Here is a 17,466-nt window from a genome sequence, read left to right on the forward strand (position 1 = left end):
CATTAAAAATATAGCTGACTTACCCCAACACGTCCATTATCATATTCTCTGCTCGCTTGAATAGTCAATTTCGCTTTGGAATGCATGGCATCCGACAGTGAATTTCTTTGATGTGTCGACGACGATGTCGAACCTAACATCGAGCCATTCGCTTTGGCCGCTGCGCCACCGGACGCCGACGATGATTTGCTGCGAAAGCAGAATTCTATGATGGCCACAAAGACGGCCACCAATAGACCGCCGATCAGTATGTAGAAAATTCCAGCTACATTGCTAAGCGATAATTCATTGTGTGACGTTTCCTGATTGTCCTTGTTGAGGTTGCATTCGGTTTTGTCATACCACCATTTATTGCGCAGTTTTATCAGTTCGCCGTTTTCCTTTAGCGACAGTACGGCTAAATTAATTGGATCCCTGGGATATGTAGGCGGTGGAGGTGGCAATGGAGGTGATGGTTGTGTTAGTGGCAAGTTGGATCAGAAGGCAGTCGTCGTCGTTGTTGTCGTCGAGATGATTGCGAACAATACGTGGTAATAGTAATTGTAGTGTAGCCAGTCGAATAGTTGGCCAAGAGCGCACAGTTGTTGGAATAAACAAAAGGCACAGCGGAGGTAGTTGTTGTTGTTGTTGTAACAGCAGTTATTGCCATCGTTGTCGACAAAGAAAAAAAAATCCAATGAAAATTACAATTGTTTTTTTGTCAATGTCCATGGCGTTCGTTGTTGTTGTTGTCGGAGTTGGGGAGGTGGGTTGGATGCATAGATAGATGTATGTCACCAACGATAATAATGATGTTGTTGATGTTTTGTGATTTTTTTTTTGCGAATTTATACCAGAACGTAACGGAACATGGATGACGGTGGTGGTGGCGATGGTGATGTTGGTCCATCGCGAATGTTGGATGTAAATGATGATTAACAATAGGTTTTTGTTGTTGTTGTTGTTGTTGCAATGGCAGAGTCGTCAGCCAGAGACACCAAGTCATATCATAGGTTTCCACCATGGCCATTTCAATGCGGATTGAGTAGTTGGTACCCAGTTCGCCAGCATCATGTTGATGACAATACACATATGAATTTATGATTTCCATTTGTTGTTGTTGTTGTGTTGTAAAAAGGAACCCCAGCCCCCGCCACAGCAGGCATCAACATAAAAATCATCATGTATTATTCCACACGGGGATGATGTAAAGGGGAGATGGCAGGAGGCAGCATAGCAGCAATTGAAGAAGACGTTAATTTTAGTCAAGCAAGAAGGCATCGGGTAGGCAGGCAGGCAGTCAGGCAAAAAGGCATTCCGAATGAATACGCAGCAAATTGTTGAAATGAAACGAGAAACAATTCTTATTTTAATTGATGATCTTTGTACATGTGACAGAGCAATGACAATAAAGAAAATGGCGGATGATGAAGAACAAGAGGATAACAATGAGCCGGCCAAAATGTAAAATAACTAGAAAATCTCGTATGGTTGGTCATGTCGAACCTTATGTACCCTCAGTTTCTCCTGAAAATCGTTGGCAGCTCAGTAGAAATTAGTTTCTTAAATTTTAAAACCATAATCGCATCTAGTAGACTCTTTTATACCCTCCATCCTACATAGTATGGAGGGTATATTAAGTTCGTCATTCCGTTTGTAACTCATCGAAATAATAATTTTATACCTAACAGAGTATATATATTCTTGATCAGCGTAAAATTCTAAGACGATTTAGGCCTGTCCACCTATTGTAATTCCGCTGGAGTCAGTACGAATTAACAGAGGAAGCTAACATTAAGATGGGGATTTAAACATTTTGCACAGATCAGTCAATTGTCTGCCGGCAAGTCAAGTTCAAAGATGGGCTATATCGGTCCACGGTATCGTATAACCCCCTATTTTGATGACTTTAGTCAATATTTCAATTACCCTCCAGGGTAATTTTTCGATGGAATTATATCAAAATCCACACCAATAGTTCCTTCTGAGCACTTTACCCCCTTGAAGAGAATTGTCTATATACAGGGTGAGATTAAAAAAAACTGCAACCAACTTCAGACTGCTGTCATTTCTAAGCCACTCATCCGAAAGCTCTTAAAATTATTCCAGCGATCCTCACGAAATTGAAAATGGAGGTGGGGTTATGGTCAGAATAGAACCCTACTTCTTTTGGAGATGATCGCATTATATTTAGGGGTTGAAATGGACCAAAAACGGAAAAAAATTCTGATTTTGCAGTTGCTCTACAGGTCGCAATTAAAGACCAATCGAAGGGCTAGAGCATAGAGCTGTACAGAAGCCTTCCAATTTTGGTGGTCATCGGGTAATATTTAGTGGGTTTAATAGACCATAACATTTGTTTTAAATAAAAGTCAAATTTTCCATTAAACCGCGAATATTTTTAATGCCGGCGAAATCAAAAATAGTCGAAATGATGAATTCTGACTGTTACGTCGATGCCGATAGTAAAAATATCGGATATATATAGCGAAATATATACAGTATATATATGCAAAGGAAGGGGATGTTAGCTACGATGCTAATATTTCAAGATTGGCTGTACCGATTTTGACAAATTTTGTCAATTCAGAATGTCCTTTTGGCATAAAAGAATAAAATCTAAAAAAATCGCATAAAAAATGCCGAAGCATTTTGTGACATTTTGTTATTTTTTCATATTTTTTATCGCATGCGATTTTTCAGTTTGACTTAAAATATTGAAGTGTATATTTTGTAATATTTTTACCTTACAAAATATTACAAAATGTATACAGATTGCAATATTTTCCGATCCTCACGAAAAATTTCACAAGTTTTCACAAATTTCTGCAATATATTTAGGCTTGAAATGGACCAACATTTGATTTCGTTGATGAATAACGCCAAATATCGTAGACAAGCAAATCATATAGATGATTCTGAATGTGGAGATACAGCGGGGCCTCTTACTTTTGGAGATGATCGCAAAATATTTAGGAGTTTAAATTAACCAAAAACCGAAAAAAATCTTTATCGCATAATTGAATCCAATCAATACGCTTGAGAAGAGGGTTAGGGACAGGGAAGAATTCTAGCATGGATAACCATTGGATTATATTTAGCTGTAAAATGGACCCCAACAACTAACAGCACGACGGAGTGCGTAAATATTGGGCAAATGTCCCTGGTCACAATGCTAAGGATAATATCTGGGCAGTGCTCCGAGACATAATTTCAAAAGCGAAATCGTCCAAAATGGATTTGGACATAAGGGGGCTTGTAACATATTGTGGCGTTGTAAGGTATCACAAGGTCGGTCCCGCACGACTATGGCCTTTCTTTTAGAAATAAAAATTTCAAATCGATAAGACACCAAAAATGCTGAATTTGTGGGAAACAAAAGAGTTTTCTTTTTACAAACCAAAATTGATTACATACAGGGTGAGATGAAAAAACTGCAACCAATTTCGGACTACTGTCATTTCCAAGCCCTCCGTCCGACAGCTGTTAATATTAATCCAGTGACAGCTCATTATATTGTTTACAAGCATATATGTAAAAGCATTTTGGTGAGAATTTTCCAAAAAAAAAAAGTTATTCGTAATGGAATTCAAGCGTGATAATGAGATTTCTTAATATTTGGCTGGAAAACCACAAGTGGCTATCGTTAGAACACTCCAGCAATTAAATGTGAATAAATTTTTTGTGTCTCGTACAATCGCTCGTTACCGTGTGATACTGGTAGCGTAGCCCGACATCAAGGAAGTGGGCGGAAGAAAAAAAAATCATCATCAGAAAATAAAGCGACTTGTTCGAAACCCTCGTCGCAGTGGCCGAAAAATGGCTCGTGAGCTGAACATATCGCAATATTCCATTCGGCAAATATTGAAAAATGAGCTCGGGCTAAAGCCATTGAAATTCCAAAAAGTGCAAGAACTTACACCGCAACGGAAAGAAAATAGACTCAAAAGAGCTAAAGAGTTGCTTCGCTTGGCCGAAAGTGGTGAACTGTCGAATTTGGTTTCCTCCGTCTCCGATGAGAAAACATTCGTTGTCCAACAGTTTGCAAACAAACAAAATTATCGTGTTTACTTGCCAAAGAGGTCAGCTGAAAATGTGCACCTTCGGTTGGCTACCAGAACTCAAGGGCCGGCCATGGTGATGGTATGGGCAGCCATAACAGCCGATGGTCTCTCTCCGCTCGTTTTAATCGACCGTGGCATCTGAATAAATGCCGAATATTATCGTGAAATTATTCTGGTGGGTGTATTAAACCGTTGGGTACTCAAAAATTTTGGCCGCATATCTTAGACATTCCAACAGGACTCAGCACCATCACTTCATTTTCAGCTCACAATGGCCACCAAAATCTCCGAATATCTAACTATTGTGTCTGGAGTATTTTGGAAAGCAAGGTTGGCACTAAAAAATACCAACGTGTCGATCACCTCAAGCAAGCGCTGCGCCGGGAATGGGACAAAATACGGCAGAGCAACATTCGGGCAGCGTGTGATGATTTCATTGACCGTTTGAAGGGCATAATTCGTGCCAAGGGTGACCAATTCAAAGAAATCGAAAATGTGATGCTATTTCTGGCATTGTTATACCCTCCTCCATACTATGGAGGGTATATTAACTTTGTCATTCCGTTTGTAACTCCTCGTAATACTCATGCCAGACCCAACAAAGTATATATATTCTTGATGAGCGTAAAATTCTAAGTCGATTTAGCCATGTCCGTCCGTCTGTCTGTTGCAATCACGCTATCTTTCGAACGAATTGAGGTAGAAGGCTAATATTTTGCACACATGTTTATTTTTCCAGTAGGCAGGTTAAGTTCGTAAATAGGCAATGTAGGTCCACGTTTTCATATAGCCCCCATATAAAGGCACCTCCCGATATTCGGTATTTTGATGATTTTAACGACATTATTCACGGAAATTGTTTGAAATTTAATATTTGAATTTCAAAATGAATACTACAGCCTAAGACAGAGAATTGTCTATGCAGGTTCAAGTCTTCGTATGGCCCCCATATAACGATACCTCCAAAAATTCGATATGATTTTAGCGTCATTATTGACCGGAATTGTTTCAAATTACGTATTTAGAGTTCGTAATGGGAACTACAGTCTGTGACAGAAAATTGTCATTGCAGGTCCAGGTCTTCGTATAGGCCCCATATATCAGTACCTCCCTATATTCGGTATTTTGACGAGTTTAGGTACAATACCCACCGAAATTGTTTGAGATGTCATATTTGAAGTTCGTAATTGATGCTACAGCCTATGACAGAAAATTGTCTATGCTGGTCCAGGACTTCGTACAGCTACGATATAACGCTAGCTCCGTATATACGAAATTTTGATGATTTTAGCTGCATTATTCACCGTTTATTTTAAGTTTCGAATTTGAATATGGTAATGGCTTATGACAAACAATGCCTATGTAGGTCCACGTGGAATAGACGCCATTATAACGGCTATATTCGATATTTTTAAAATTTTAACTGAATTTTTTAAGAATTTAGTTTTTTGAATATTTCCAAATTCGTTCCAAATGGTGGAGAGTATTCGAAGTTCGACCAGACCGAACTTACTGCTTTTTAACTTGTTTAATATTAAGAATCTTGTTCACATCACTTTAGGGACTATAAGAAACGTTTATTAATGTTTGAAAACACACCAACTTTGTTTATTCAATCACTTATTTCCAGGTGAAACATATTTTTCTGAGAATAATTTTTCATTCAAAAATCATGGGGTTGTGAAGACCAATCCTAGCCGCTTCCTTTGCTAAGATTTAAGATGGCAAATTTCCAAGAACTTGTTAAGTTTTTTTTGGAGAATTTTACCTTTACAAATGGAATAACACAGAGAGAATACCTGCCATCTTTTGAAGTGACGAGTGCAAACAATCACCTTGGAATAAATGAAAAAAGGCATAACATAACAAACGGAATACGAACATAAAAAGAATGGAATTAATCTTGCTCACACGCGGCGTGTTGGTGGTGGTGTTGGTAGAAACCTGAAAAAGGTACACACCAATCAACAATCTCCATCTCGGCCAAAGTAATAACGAAACTGAAGGGGGGAAATCATACAAACAACATTCATTTCCATTCCACGGAAATATACTTCAGCTAATACGCTGAGAGCTTAAGATTTACAAGGTTTAAAAAGCATGAAAACAAGAAAATATTCCGTGTAAGGTTTTCATATCTGTGTTGACCTGCTGGGTCCGTCGGTTGGTCGCTCGCTTGGTCCTTGTCGAATAAAATATTTATTGCCTTGTAATCCTATTACATATTTTCACATGGTAGTTCTTGTGTCCCCTGGCTCTCTTTTTGTTTTCTTGTTATCCACAAATTCTTGGTACAATCAAAAAAAAAAAAAAAGAAAAAAACAAATGCATGCAAGAAAGGCTTCCAAGTGTCTGTTTTTTTCTCTCCCGGTGATGTGTGTACTCACTTGAGCGGTGATCCAATCGGTGTGGCTATACCAAAACCCTTCGTATCCAGATTACGTCCCACTTTCATTGTATCGCAGGGCTCTCGAGCATTTACATATTCATTCTTGGGCGATTCGACCAGCAGCGCATATTTGCCTTTTGAGGTGCGGACACGTCGTATACCCTCGTCGTAAGTGCTGACGAAGACATGTTTGCGTGAGTTCATGTACTCCCACATTTTGTTGTGCAAACCGATTTGGGATCTCTGCAATGAAAGGAAGGAGAGAGAGTAAAACAACAATTGGATATATGAAAAATATAAAATTTAATGAAAAACTATATAAATAAATAATTGGTAAAGCTGTAAAATATCATCGGGAGAGAGGCGGAGTGTTAAAAAAATTGATAGGAACCAGTAAGGTTTAGAGTTATGAAAGTACTATGAATAAAGTTAGTTCCCGTTTGATATCGAACGATAAAACATCGTCTTTTTATACCCACCACCATCACGCTAGAGTTAAAACGAACAGAGATAGGAAGCTAAAATTTCGAACCGATCTGTCTTTTGTCTGCAGGCAGGTCAAGGGCGAAGATGGTCCACTGTATCGACATCGATATCAATAGCCCCCATATAACGGCACCCCCTATTCGGTATTTTGATGATTTTAGCCACATTTTTCAATGCAATTGTCTGAAATTCTTGTGAGTCTTTATAGGTCAACTAGTTCACAAGGAGTTCTCTGTGAGAACTTTACGCCCTGAGAGAGAACTGCTATATATGGGAGTGTATAGCCCCCATAATATAGATCCCTCTGTATTCGGTATTTCGATGATTTTAGTCACATTTTTCAAGGGAATTGTCTTAAAATCCACGAAAGGAGTTCCTTGTGAGTACTTTACCCCCTGCAAGAGAACTGTTATATAAGTCTAAGTAACATATATCCCTTACAAAACGGTACCTCCCGATAATCATATTATTTTGATAATAGTAGGCCAATTTTTTAATGAACTTTTATGAAAATCCACACAAGGAGTTCCCTCTGAGTATTTTTTCCCCTGGAAGAGAATTGTCTATATAGACATTTATTTAAATATGGAGCGGATCACATAATGGTTGAATGTGTTGAACTTCTCCAGATTCCTATCTTTAATTTCATCTGCTTGGTCCATTTAACGATCAATTCGAAAGAGAAATTAATCCGAAAAAGTACGTTACGATGAATTTGTAGTATATTTGAATTAAGAAGAGAAAGTTCAACCTGAAATTAAAGGAGAAGTTGAACCGACGAGAAAATTTTCAAAAGCAGAAGACATAATATAAAATAAATAAAGATTTTTAAATAATATTTTTTCAAGGATCAGCAGACCACTAAAATGGAATTTCTAGGACCAGCAGTCTAATAAAAGTGGATTTAAAAAAAAAAAAATATTTTTCTGAGGTCCAACAGGTCCATGAACGTGGTTTTTTAAAGAAAAAATTTTGAAGGACTCTCAGGCTAACAATCATGGATTTTAAAAGAATTTTTTTCAAGGACCAATATATGTGGATTTTTATGAAGGACTCAGGCCAATAATAATAGGAATATAATAATTTTTAAAGTATATTTTTAAGGTCCAATAAAGGTATATTTTTAAGGAATATTTGTTGAAGGACCCTCAGACGAATAACCATTGATGTTCAAAGAATATCTTTTAAGGTCCAATAAAGGTTGATTTTTAAGGAATATTTGTTGAATGACCCTCAGGCCAATAATCGTGGATTTTTAAAGAATATTGTTAGGTCCAATAAAGGTAGATTTTTAAGGAATATTTGTTGAAGGACACTCAGGCCAATAATCGTGGATTTTTAAAGAATATTTTTAAGGTTCAATAAAAGTGTATTTTTAAGGAATAAAGGACTCTCAGGCTAATAACCATTGATATTAAAGGAGAAGTTGAAGCGATGAGAAAAGGCCCAGAAAAACGTCATAAAAAGCCTGACGATAGAAGAGAAATGACAGGAAAGGCTGACATTCGAGGAGAATCGAATTCTTATTTCGCATTTTTTAGGGATTGTTTATTCGCAAATATTCACAATTTTGACCGACCAACAAACGATTGTTGATTTTGAAGGACTATCTTTTAAGGGCTCTCAGGCCAATGATCGGGATTTTTTAAGAATTTATTTTCAAAGACCTCCACAAAAATAAACGCAGATTTTTAAAGAATATATTTTCAAGGACCTCCACAAAAATAAACGCAGATTTTTAAATAATATATTTTTCAAAGATTAGCAGACCACTAAAATGGGATTTCTAGGACCAGCAGTCTAATAAAAGTGGATTTTAAAGAAATTATTAATTTTCTGAAGTCCAACAGGTCAATGAATGTGGTTTTTTAAGAAAATTTTTTGAAGGACTCTCAGGCTAACAATCTTGGGTTTTAAAATAATTCGTTCAAGGACCAATATGCGTGGATTTTTATGAAATATTTTATGAATGACTCTCAGGCCAATAATCGTGGATTTTTAAAGAATGTTTTTAAGGTCCAATAAAAGTGTATTTTTAAGGGATATTTGTTGATGGACTCTCAGGCCAATAACCATTGATGTTCAAAGAATATCTTTTAAGGTCCAATAAAAGTGGATTTTTAAAGAATATTTGTTAAAGGGCTCTCAGGCCAATGATCGTGGATTTTTAAAGAATATTTTTTGGGTCCAATAAAGGTGTATTTTTAAGGAATAAAGGATTCTCACGCCAATAATTATAGATGTTTAAAGAATAATTTTTAAGGTCAAATAAAGGTAGATTTTTAAGGAATATTTGTTGAAGGACTCTCAGGCCAATAATCGTGGATTTTTAAAGAATATTTTTAAGGTTCAATAAAAGTTTATTTTTAAGGAATAAAGGACTCTCAGGCTAATAACCATTGATAATTATAGATGTTTAAAGAATAATTTTTAAGGTCAAATAAAGGTAGATTTTTAAGGAATATTTGTTGAATGATCCTCAGGCCAATAATCGTGGATTTTTAAAGAATATTTTTAAGGTTCAATAAAAGTTTATTTTTAAGGAATAAAGGACTCTCAGGCTAATAACCATTGATGTTTAAAGAATATTTTTTAGGGTCCAATAAAGGTAGATTTATAAGGAATATTTGTTGATGGACACTCAGGACAATATTCGTGGATATTTATTGAATTTTTTAAGGACTCTCAGGCATATAGTAGCACCTTTTTATATAATATTTTTTTAGGGATTCTAGGGCTAATGATCGTGAATTTTTAAGGAATACTTATTGAAGGACTGTCAGATACTCACGGTTACCCCCTGGGATATTTAATGAATATTTTTAAAGGACTCTCAGGCCAGTAATCGTGGATATAGTAAGAATATTTTTTTGAAGGACTCTCAGACCAAAAATCACCGATTTTTAAAGAATATTATTTCGAGATCCAATAAACGTGGATTTTTAAGAAATATTTTTTAAAGAGTCTCAGGCCAATAATCGTGGATAATTAAGGAATATTTTTTGAAGGACTCTCAGACCAAAAATCTCCGATTTTTAAAGAATATTTTTTGAAGGACTCTCAGACCAAAAATCACCGATTTTTAAAGAATATTTTTTCAAGGTCCAAAAAACATGGATTTTTAAGAATTTTTTTTTGAAGGACTCTCAGGCCAATAATCGATTTTTAAAGTATATCTTTTCAACGACAGATCTATAAACATGGTCTCTTAAGGAGTATTTTCAAGGACTAATAGACCAATAAACATTTGGATTTTTCTTGAATATATTTTCAAGTAACCAGAAACTCAATAATGAGAGATTGTTAAAGAATAGACCAATGTTCGTGGATTTTCAACAAAAAAAAAGAAAAGAAAAAAATATATATATATATGCATATATATATATATATATATATTTGAAGGATTTTTAAATAATATTTTTAAAGGATAATTGTGTATTTTAAAGCGCAATTTTTGAGGACCATTTTGCTTATTATTATTATATTCATGACAACTTGAAGAGTGTTGTTGCGAGGATATTTTTCAAGGACTAGCAGAAAAAGTTTTTGGATTTTTTATATGAATCTTTTCAGCTTTTACTAGAATATTTTCTCAAAAAATTTTGGAATTAAAGGAAATGTTATTATATTATCATTTTGGTAGAACGCAAGTTTCGTGTTTTGTTTCACAGTCAAAATTTTTCAGTTTGGCCCATAATTTAACCATGAATAACCTTACAAACGCACAACACTCGATCTAGCACTAATATTAGGATTTGAAATGTTTGAACAAAATTGGAAGATTCGTTCTTGTTCTATGAAGTAAATAATTTTCTATAAAAATATTGACCATTTCTAGGGGAGGTACTAGAAAGATTGGACCGACATTGCTCATATTCGAACTTGATCTATTTTTTACAAAATTATTACGATGTAAGAAATTAGGATTAAATTATTATGTTCGGCCGTTCATCGAATACTATCCACCATTTCAAAAAAAAAAAAAATTGGAAATTATCAAAAAAAAGTAAATAAATAAATATATAAATAATAATAAAGCAGCAAGTTCGGCCTCGCCGAACTTTGAGTACCTCCATCAATTGGAACGAATTTGTAAATTTTCAAAAAAAAAAAAAAAAATAAATAAAAATAAAAATAAAAAAATAAAATCCGTTAAAAATTCTGCTGAAAACGTTTCTTCTGCTGAAGACGTTCACATGCATGGACAATTTTTTCAGGCCATTACAATATTCAAATCTGATACTGAAAAAAATTCCGGTGAATAATGTAGCCAAAATTATCAAAATACGGAATGTACCAATATATGGGGTGTATACGAAGATCAGGACCTGCATAGGTAATTTTCTCTCTTAGGCTGTAGTACACATTAGGAACTTTAAATACGAAATTTGAAACAATTTCGGTGAATAGTTTTATTAAAATGATTAAAATACCGAATGTAGGGAGGTGCCAATATATGGACTGTATACGAAGACCTGGACCTGTCACAGACTGTAGTGCTCATTAGAAACTTTAAATACGAAATTTGAAATAATTTCAGTAAATATTGCTACCAAAATCGTCAAAATACGAAGACCTGGACCTGCATAGACAATTCTCTGTCACAGGCTTAGTACTTATTAGGAACTTAAATTACAATTCCAGAGAATAATGTCGCTAAAACCTTAAAAATACCGAATTTAGGAACGATATAAGGGGCTAGACAAAGACCAGGACCTCCATAGACAATTTTCGTCACAGGCTGTAGTCTCCCTTAGGGACTTCAAATATCAAATTTGAAACCATTCCGGTGAATAATGTCGCTAAAATCATCAAAATACCGAATATATGAAGGTACAGATATTTAGGGGTTATACGAAGAAGTGGACCTGCACAGACAATTTTCTGTCATAGGCTGTAGTACCCATTACGAACTTCAAACACCAAATTTGAAACAATTGCGGTAAATAATGTCACTAAAATCATCGAAATACCGAATATAGGGAGGTAACGTCATACGGGTATTCGAACCTGGACCTGCATAGACATTTTTCTGACATAGACTATAGTGTCCATTAGGAACTTTAAACGAAACTTGAAACCAATTCCTGATCCTCAAAACACCAAATGTAGGGAAGTACCGATATATGGTTTGTATGAGAAGAGCTGGACCTGCATAGATTATTTTCTGTCACAGGCTGTAGTGCCAATTAGGAACTTCAAATATATACCTGGACCTCCATAAACAATTTACTGTCACGTGGACCTGCATACGCAATAGTATAGGCTTTAGTACCTATTACGATACGAAATACAAATACGAAATTTGAACCTCTTCCGGTGGCTAATGTTGCTAAAATCATCAAAATACCGAATATATGGAGCTACAGTTATATGGAGGCTCTATCAAAACGTGGATCCATGTGGCTCACTTTCAATACCAAAAGTCCGGCAGACAAAACACACATTTGAATAACATTTTTTCAACCTATTTCAATTCATTCGGAAGCTAGAGTGATTTCCACAGACGGATTGGCAGATAGATGGGCTGGCTTCGTTAAATCGACATAGAATTTTATGCTATACATATGTATACTTTGTGGGATCTAAAATATATATTTCAAGGTGTTACACACGGAATGACAAACTTAATATACCCTCCATACTATGGTGGAGGATATACCAATTCACATGGGAATTACATAACAATTTTCCAATTCTAAATTAAATATCCAACTGATATGTTGCCATAGTATTAACTTATTAAATTTGCTTAAATAATTTATCTGCTTAGCCAAAAGTAATGCAATTGAATAAACAAGTAAAGAGCTTTTTTGAAATGTGTACACGATTCTCAACACAAAAAATACATTTAATTAGAAATACTTTGATGTGCTTCCTATGTGAGGAGTTTTATTGTAATTTTCCAAAAACGAAACTCATTTAAACAGAGAAAGTAAAATTCCATGGCAAGACTACATTACAAACAATTTGCTTTATCAATTTTTCTTGCCAGCAGAGAAAGAAAAAACACACACACTCCCAGACAGACACAGATAATATTCCCAACACCAAAAAAAGGAGAGCAACACACACATACTCTCACATATCCTAATTTACAGAACATTCAGACATATCATCATTAAATTAAATTAAACTCGTATTAGTATGGGGTGTGAGAGAGAGTAAAGAGGGAGTCTACACTCTCTCACTCGCATGGTGGACCATAAACAAATGAACATTTAAATTCGCCAACACACATCCTCACACATGCATGTAAACACACATACAGTAATACATTACCATACCATTGGTGTATGCCTCAATCAACTGTAAGAAAACGGAAAAGATTTGCAGAAAATCATTTCCTACACCAACCAACCAACCGACCATCCTACCAAGCAACCAAACCATCCGACCGTCATTATTTTAAGACTGGCAATGGAATGTGTATTAAGAAGTGGTGAAAGGGGGAGGTTACCAAAACAAAAGCTCAACATGTGTACCAAAAAAAAAAAAAAAAAAAAAAAAACATATCAACAACAACAAGTTCAAAAACACCATCGAGTCAAACTTGTTGTTGTCGTCCTTTTTTTTCCAAATGCCTTGACTGACATAGTAGCATTGAAGATCATTTTAATTTAATTTGCTTACAACCATCATCGCCGACCCGAGTATTCGTGTACGACAAACATACATTCACATCTACTTATACCGAATGCCAGTTTCCGTTTTATATGTGCGAATGTGAAATATAAGCCATGGGGTCTTAGGGAATATAACACGCACACATAGGATTTGCATCGTATAGCATGAGTTCATTTTCACATTGGGGTGGTGGTGGGAATATTTGGAAGAATGGAAAAATTTTTTGTTGTAGTGAAATTTAAGAGTTAACATTGATGTTGACGGACAAGGACCTTTAATAGAGGAAAGTGCATAGAAAAATAAGCTGTTTTTTCTATATCAGGAATTATTAACCACATTCTGTGTATCCACAGTTCAGGACCCAAGGAAAAATTATAAATAAAATTGACCCTTGATAATTTTAAGCTTAAGGGTGAAGTGGTATTGATCTTATGCGTCTATTATTTTTATACATTCCACCATACTATGTACCGGAATGGTTTCAAAGTTCGCATTTAATGTTCGTAATATCGTATTTTATGTTCGTGTAGTACCACCCTACGACAAAAATTGCATATGCAGGCACAAGTCTTCGTATAGCGCCCACATCACGGTAACTCCCTGTATTCGGTGTTTTAATAACTTAGCGGCATTATAGACCGGAATTATTTAAAATTTCGTATTTACAGTTCATAATGAGTACCGCAAGCTATAACAGATAAATGTTTATGCAGGTCCAGGTCTTCGCATGACCCCTAATTATCTGTACATCAAATCGGTATTTTGATTATTTAGGCGACATCATTCACCGGAATTGTATCAAATTTCGTTTTTGCAGTTACAAATAGGTACTATAGCCTGTGACAATAAATTGCCTATGAAGGTCCAAGTCTTCGTATAGACCACTAAATAGCGGTAACGCCTTATATTCGGTATTTTTAAGATTTTAGCATAATTTGAAACGGTTTCTATTCTATTCTATATTTATACCCACCACCATAGTATGGAGGGTATATTAAGATTGTCATTCCGTTTGTAACACCTCGAAATAAACATTTTAGACCCCACAAAGTAAATATATATTCTTGATTAGCTTTTTATGTTGATTTAGCGATGTCCGTTCATCTGTGGAAATCAGTCTAGCCTCCGAACTCAAATAAATATTATTTCTGTATGTGTTTTGGTATGGAAAAAGGGGCCATATAGGTCCCTGTTTTGGTATAGCCCCATATAACGGTACCTCACGATATTCGGCATTTTGATGATTTAAGCGACATTTTTCCCCGGAATTGGTTCAAGTTTCGTATTTGCTGTTTCTCATAGATAATAAAGCCTGTGGCAATAAATTGCCTATGCCGGTCCACATTCTCGTATAGGTCCCATATACAGGATACGATGAAAAAAAAAAAAAAAATTAAAAATTATGGCGTTTGACTTCGTTGTAGTTTTTTTTCTCACCCTGTAACGGTACCTCCCTATATCCGGTATTTTAATTATTTTAGCGGCATTATAAACCAGAATTATTTCAAAGTATGTGTTTGAAGTTCCTAATAGATACTGCAAGCTATTATAGAAAATTGACTATGCAGGGCGACGATTTTGTATAGCTCCCATATAACGATACCTCCACAATATTCGGTATTTTAATGATTTAAGCGACATTATTTACCGGAATTGTTCTAAATTTCTTTATTTGTGTCGTAACGGGTACTACAGCCTCTTACAGCAAATTGGATATGCTGGTCTGGGTATTCGTATAGCCCCTATATAACGGGGTATCTATTCGGTATTTTCAAATATTCGGTAATTTAATGATTTAAGCGACATTATTCTTCGGATTTTTTTCAAATTTCGTAATTGCAGTTCGTAAGGGGTACTACAGCCTGTGACCCTGTATTCGCTATTTATACCCTACACCACAAGGTGGTCAGGGATAGACCCATAGTTCCTTTTGATGATCTGCATAGAACCCTATTGAAATTGGAGATAATCGGTCGAAATTTAGATATAGCTCCCATATATATCTTCGTCCGATTTGCCTTTTATTGCGCACCAAACGTATAATATGAGCCCGAATTATATGGAATTTTGCATATACACCCAAATTAGGCCTGAAAGTATGTCAAACTTGATCGAAATCGGTTCAGATATAGCTATAGCTCCCATATATACTGTTTGTCCGATTTGTTATTTTTGTCCTCCGCGGCCGTAATAAGCACTCTGTAACAACAATATTTGGGGAAATACATCGAATACAGCTCAGAAATACATTTGCTAAATATTATCGAGATCGGTTCAGATTTGGATATAGCTCCCATACATAACTTCGTCCGATTTACTTTTTATTGTGCACCAAACGTCTAATATTTGTCCAAATGGGATGGAATTTGGCACTTACGATCGAATTGAGTCTAAAAGCCAGTATGTCAAATTTGGTGAAGATCGGTTCAGATATAGCTAGAGCTCCCATATATACTGTTTATCCGTAATATACACTCCGTAACAACGATATTTAGGGAAATATATCAAATACGGCTCAAAAATATCTTTGCCAAATTTTATCGAGATCGGTTGAGATTTGGATATATCTCCCATATATATCTTTATCTGATTTCAAATTATTTTTGCACCAAATGGGCAATACAAGGCCGAATTTAAAAGATACAAATGCTTCGGCATATTTAGTCTTTTGAACTTTAAATTATAATTATAATCATAGCCTGTATGATTGAATTCTCCCATAAAAACTTTTAATTGTTATGCGGAGTTCTACTTAATTAGCAAAGTGGTGTATGGTATCATAAAGTCGTCCCTGTCCGACTTTAAGGATTTCTTCACTGGTTTTTATCAGACTTATGTCAGATACGGAATAGAAAATATTGACCCACCCTTTCAGAACCTCTCCTATGAAAAATATATTTAAAAAACCGAATATTAGCTGAGGGTATGCAGCTGTCGGCAATATCGACTAATTCCATTTAACATGTTTTTTTTTAAGTTTCCAATTCTTTCCAAAAGGTGGAGGATATTCAAGGTTCGACCCGGCCGAGCTTTCAGCTTTTAAACTTGTTTACTCGTCGAATTTGATATTTTGGATCAAAAAATATATATATATTTTTTTTAAATACGCAATAATAGGTCTTAATCTCTTCCCAATTACAACTGCTAATACTATTATATAACTAAGGGCACCTTAGAAAAAATTCCATAAAAATCAGAATTAATAGTCTAGTGTGTGAACATTTTGCTTAAGGTCCATGTTGAGTCTTTGAAAGAATTTCATTAAAAAAATCAGTCAAAGTGTACTTTAAGAAATTCTGAAAAATAAAAACTATGGGTCAAATGGTCACTAGGAACCATCAAAAATTTGGTAGGCACATGTGCCACTTTTGGCATTCCTAGTAACAGACAGATATATATGACAAAGTATTCAACCTAATATCCCTTACGTGCTGACAGTAGACCCCAAGATACCCCAGAGTTCAGTGCACGTTGGTAGAATCAAGCAATTTATTAAAATCCTTTGGAATTTTCAAGTACATCTTTTTTATATCCCCAAAACAGCAATACGAACCCTCCCCCCCTCATCGCACATTCACATATACAACAGCACATTCAAATGAATGTTAATGTTTAAAAGCAGTTTGCATGTATGTGTGTGTATAGACATTGTATTGCATACATACATACATTTATGATTATGAGCACAAAAGCTTGGTTTTGGCTGTGCAAATAAGAAAGATATCAGCGGGAGGGAGACTGGAAGGAGATATGTAGCACCAGCTCTGTAGGAAACTAACTGCATGAAGTATGCGAAACATTATTTTTTTCTGCGTTGTTTTGTTTTGTTTTCACTCAGCTCGGCATTAACAATTTTCTTGTGATTGGGTTTTCCTCTGAGTTGTGTGAAATCACCAAAGTGAAAAATATGCTTATTTGTGA

General features: G+C 35.3%; 1 protein-coding gene across 1 annotated transcript in view; it reads right to left on the reverse strand.

Annotated features, from left to right (window-relative positions):
* The window catches only part of LOC101888212 (glutamate receptor 1), a 191,261-nt gene that overhangs the window by 22,411 nt on the left and 151,384 nt on the right, over positions 1-17,466 (reverse strand). Inside the window, exons 13-14 of the mRNA XM_059119588.1 lie at positions 6,431-6,675; positions 24-414 (exon numbers count right to left, since the gene is read on the reverse strand). Coding sequence (XP_058975571.1) covers positions 24-414; positions 6,431-6,675 — 636 coding nt within the window. The remainder of the gene's footprint in view (positions 1-23; positions 415-6,430; positions 6,676-17,466) is intronic.

Source organism: Musca domestica, unplaced genomic scaffold (genome assembly GCF_030504385.1).
Source record: "Musca domestica strain aabys unplaced genomic scaffold, Musca_domestica.polishedcontigs.V.1.1 15, whole genome shotgun sequence".
Lineage (NCBI taxonomy): Eukaryota > Metazoa > Arthropoda > Insecta > Diptera > Muscidae > Musca > Musca domestica.